Source organism: Panicum virgatum, chromosome 4N (assembly GCF_016808335.1).
Source record: "Panicum virgatum strain AP13 chromosome 4N, P.virgatum_v5, whole genome shotgun sequence".
Taxonomy (NCBI): Eukaryota; Viridiplantae; Streptophyta; class Magnoliopsida; order Poales; family Poaceae; genus Panicum; species Panicum virgatum.
The window spans coordinates 38566863-38571934 of NC_053148.1; the positions used below are offsets into that span (position 1 = coordinate 38566863).

Genomic DNA, 5072 nt, shown 5'->3' on the forward strand with positions numbered 1-5072 from the left:
TACCTCTGAAGCTCTACGTTGCGAGGATGCGGCGCGCCGGCGGGAGGCTCTCGGCAGCGCGCACGGTAGGAGGGGTTGAATAGGAGCCCCCCGCGGACATCTGAAGTTCGCCGGGGTGATACGGGAGGGTCGCCGGCGGGAGGCTGTGCATCGCCACAAATCGGGAAACCGAATAGCCCACGATCTATTCGAAGCTGAATGGGATATAAGACTGATGTTAACCGGCGAAGGAAAAAAACTGATGGGCGAAGAAAAACCGCTGGCAGGGGGACGGGTGCGCTCGGCGCGGGAGTCGGGTCTAGGTGGTTGGGCTCGGGTACTGAATAATATTATTCACTACTAGCTATCCATATAGAGCTACTTTATATTTTTGGCGGAACAACTGAGTGAGAGTGAAGAGGGGTCCCAAGTTGGGTTGGGCTTGAGAAAAGCTCACGGGCCTTTTCATAGCTAGAGGCCCACCAATTGGGTTTGGCTGATAAAGCCTCGGATGGGTTTTTCGGTTAATACAATGCTAGCTCCTTTTTATTCATGCATGGTGTATACTAGACCGTATCGGAGCTGACAAACATGACACAACAGTAGCGCCTCGTCGCGCAACAGCAATAGCTGATGTGACGAGGCACTTTTCATCAGAAGGGAAACACGCGCACGCACAAACTAATTAAGACAGACTCGGTGACCTCGCCATGAACTCTCGCATGGCTCAGGCCTTCTTGCAACAACTACGTACAATGCTACACGCATCGTCGTCGTCGTCGATCGTCTCACAGCTAGCTAGCTGATGAGATGTGACACAATGCATGCAACCTTATTCCGATATGCAGGTGAAGAAGCGAACGGACGCGTATAGTAGATCGAGAGGCTGCAGCACCAGCAACAGCAGCTCCCTTCGTCTTAGGCATCAGCGTGATCCAAGGCCGCAGTAGCTGTTTCATCAATGAAAAATGCTGACGACGCTTTGTTGTCTTGGTCGTAGGGCCTCTGGTTGCGGCAGTCCAGGTTCTCGCCGTAGCTCACGCCAAGCTTGTCGCAGAAGTGCTTGTAGAAGCCGACTGCGTTGTCGTCAAGGTAGTGGCTGCTGCCGGGGCCGCACTGGTTGCCGTTGATGATGTTGGTGGTGAGGCCGTACCCCGGCAGGCGCCCCGCGGCCACGTCGGCGGAGGGGGGGCTCCACTGCCCCGTCATCACGTCGTGGCACGACGGCTTGGGGGACTGCGGCGTCATCCAGAACCAGATGGCCGTCTCGAAGGACAGCAGGGTGTTGTTGGCCACCGGCTCCGGGTGGTTGACCAGGTCCAGGCCGCCGCCGATGCCCTCCCCGGCCCGGCCGTAGTTGTCGTTCCAGGTGAGCTGGATGGGGCCCCGGCCGTAGTACTGCTTGCCGGCGACGCAGGGCCACCGGTTGCTGGGCCTGCAGTAGTCGGCGCGCAAATCCTCCACCTGCTCCTTGAAGCAGTAGCCCCAGGCGTAGGGGCCGCCGGGCGAGTGCGTGCCCCCGCCCGTGGTCAGGTGCGACGTCTGCGCCAGGAACGCGACGAGCTCGCGCTTCCGGGTCTCGGCGTCGCCGGTGGTGCCGAAGCCGGGGAAGGCGTTGGCGGCGGCGATGAAGGCGTCGTACGTGTAGAAGCCGCGGGCAGGGCACAGAGCGTCGTCGCGGTAAGGCAGCAGGTCATCGAACACGGAGCGTGAGATTATGGAGGCGACATCGCAGCCGTGGCACTGGCTCTGGCAGCCGTCGCCGCAGTAGTCGGAGGTGGAGCCGCAGTAGCCCCATTGGCTGCAGCAGAGGCAGTTGGGGCACAGCTTGCCGCCGGCCTCGGACCCGCACTGCTGCTGGGCTCGCACGGTGGTCGACATGGCCATGGCCACCGCCAGCAGCACTAGTGCCACCGCCGCTGTCAGTACTGCTCCTCTCCCTCTCATCATGGCTGCACGCGCAGGCAGATGAATTGGTGCTTCTTCAATTTGATTGCTGTATTCTTCTTTGGTAGCTAGCTAGCTAGCTAGCTGTGTTTGTGTTGTGTGCCAGAAGCGGAGGGAGGGCATGTCCTTATATAGCCAGCCAGCTGGCAAGCTAGCCAGCCAGCTCATTTGCATTGGTTTCAATCGAAGATCGACCATGGGCTTGTCATCATCAGCTAACAATATAATTATCGATAAGCTCCGGTGGTCTCGTGGATCACGTACGTGCTTGTTTATCGTGTCATCATCAGCTAACAATATCATGAGTTATCGATCATCAGTCCCAGTAGTGGTCTAGCTAGCTAGCTTGTTTTTATCAGCTAATGTACTAGAAATTAACAACATTGCATCTATCATGAGCAAAGAGTAGCTGCTAGCGGCAGCACGCAAGCTCGGTCGTCCTTAGATATTAATACTTAATGAAATGATAATATACATTACTATCCGTGTTTAAACAATAATCGTGTCCACCTAGTAATTAAGCACTTTGCAATGTACTCCTACGTGCAAAGTGCCAAAGTGGTGGTGTGAGTCACGCAGCCTACGGCTGCCGGCCGTACCGCGCAGCTGCTAGTGCTAGCACTGCCAACTGTATTTAAAGATGTCTGCACCGTCACCACCTTAATTAATTATATATTGTGCTCACCGCCCCGCCGCAGCAAGCAAGCATATCACGTGGCAGCATGTAGCATCCAAATCCTACGTTAAATTATCGTCGGTCGGGCTCCATGGGCTTAGCTTGTCCTGCTGGCGCGCCCGCCGTCTCAGTAGGGGAATTTCTTTTAATTGTAATTCTTTTTAATCTAATATTTTAATTATAACATGTCTACTAGCCCTATTGGTCATACCAAACCTGATGGCATGACTCGCTGAAAGGTCATTCCGATCTTCAAGATTGAGTCGCACCATCTACTTCGGCGCGACTGAGTCGCGCCATGCGTCGTGGCATGACTCAACCTTATACAAGTCGGCCAGGTCTTTCTTCCCCCTCCTTTCTTTACTCAATTTCCTTTCTTTTTTGTCACTGAGCATTGAAATCGGCTAAAATAAAAGTTGTAGAGGGTTCATCTAGCTACCTTTTTATGTTATGCACTTTACTTGAATCGAGATTTAACTTGTTCAAAAAGAGCTTTGAACATTGTTGTTTGCACTGAGTTAAATCTGAATAATTCTGAACCTGAAACTTGCAGTACATTTTTCTCCAAACTATTCCACTGAACTTCAAAATCTACAAAAAGCAAAGTTGTATATTTGACAATCCTATACAGCTTTTATTTCAGGCATTTTTGCTAATTCCACTCTAACCCTTCCTAAAACAGCTCTACGTTAGGGTTCGGGCTGTTTTTCTGAAATTCAGCTGAGTTTATTCAAACTACCTCTATTTGAATTTAAATTTGACTCTCTTAATAAACTTTTTCATGGAAACAAATGACACAGTTGCATAGCTCATTCAACAAGATTTGAAATGGGGTACTTGTCAACCAAAGTTATTGCATGCAAGATCACTTTATTTGGCCTCAAAGTTGCCCTTTCTCACTGAAGTTCATACTTAGAAATATTTCAAGTGCTGAGCTGTTTCACTTATTCTTTCAATCTTTGACCCCTTCAAATATATCTATATCATCATCAAAACCCTTTAACCTTGGCTCCATTCAAAAGTTCATGCTTTTTACTACATCTCCATATTGACAAACTGGTGACTTGATTAACCAAATTTCAAAATATAAGTTGTTGAATATGGCTAATTATCTATTTCTGTCATTTTATATGACCTCGTAAATTCATGCTCTCTCTCATGGAATTTAAATTCCAAACTGCAAAATTTGAATATTTTTTGATTAAATCTATTGTTTAACACTCTTCAGAGAGTTTGACGTTCAACTTTTCAAATTTGGACAAAGTTTAACCAAATTTGACCCAGTTTGACTTTTCTTTACTCAATTTTCTTTCTTTTTGGAAAAGTTCAATTTACTCCCTTCAAGTACAGTCAAAGTCTGAAGAACCCCCTAAGCTATAACTTGGTTCAATTTACCCCCTAAACTATGGCATTTAGTTCATTTTACCCCATAATATAATTTATCTATTTTATTTCTCCATACACAAGTTGAATTTTAATTTCAAATTTTGCAAGGTAGCAGTAGACATCACAATGCATATTAAAAAATTATAGTTTGTTCATCATTATTTTCATATAATAAACTCTAATAATTAATTTATTATTAAATATACTAAACCTTTCAAAATAATGATGAAAAATATGATGTATTTTTTTAACATGTGTTATGATGTGTATTATCATCTTGTAAAAGTTTAACTTAAAACTACAGCTATGCAAGGAGAAATGAAAAAGACAAATTGTATTAGGGGTTAATTTCAACCAAAGGGCATTGTTTGGGGGCTAAAATGAACCAAACGATATTTTAGGGGGGTTGTTGACACCATTTTCTGGCACGTGTCAATGCGATGGGCAAGCAGCTGATGTGGAGTGGGCCGATGCATAAGCTAGGGAAGAATGGAAGCATATTTCGGCCCGTGGGCTAGGAACGGCGTCGCAGCTGATGGAGTTAAGGAAAGAGCTGGCAAGGTGACATCGGCAAGTTATCTTGTAGATTTATATCGTTTATTTAGGCAAGTTTGTTTCTTGTAATCCAAGTTAAATCTCGCCGTATCGGCATCGGGGTCTAGGTTTAGTCTATAAATAGCAGACTTCGGCATTTGTAAACTTTGATCAACCAAATCCAACCAAAACTCTATGTTTTACACATCGACCTTTTCAGATATAAAACCCGGGATGTACGGCTATTTACTGTGTGCTCACATGGGACGTTACCGTATCGAGAATTTGCATTATTGCATCCTTGAATGCGTCCATGAATGCGTCCGTGAGTGCTGTCACTATAGGATCACGGGTTGTCATCCAGTAGTATCCCTTGTGGCTATAAAAGGCGGGAGAGAGGCCCTTGCCAGAAGCACCAATGTGTAGCAGCTATGGCTTATCCTTAGTGTTCTTACTCTCGCCCTCCTGAAGTTTGTGTAGTCCTTTCCAGCAAGAGATGCTAAAAGAGAACTTGCGAGTGATAAGAGAAGTCCCTGATACCTCATCCTGC

General features: G+C 47.1%; 1 protein-coding gene across 1 annotated transcript; it reads right to left on the reverse strand.

Annotated features, from left to right (window-relative positions):
* Positions 1 to 495: 495 nt before the first annotated feature.
* On the reverse strand, positions 496 to 2024 carry LOC120670960 (chitinase 1-like). The gene has a single exon (XM_039951151.1). The coding sequence runs from the start codon at positions 1927 to 1929 to the stop codon at positions 898 to 900; it is 1032 nt and encodes a 343-aa protein (XP_039807085.1). The 5' UTR covers positions 1930 to 2024; the 3' UTR covers positions 496 to 897.
* Positions 2025 to 5072: the final 3048 nt, after the last annotated feature.

Excerpts from the sequence above, each read along its gene's own strand:
- LOC120670960 (XM_039951151.1), bottom strand. The coding sequence starts at position 1,929 with ATGATGAGAGGGAGAGGAGCAGTACTGACAGCGGCGGTGGCACTAGTG.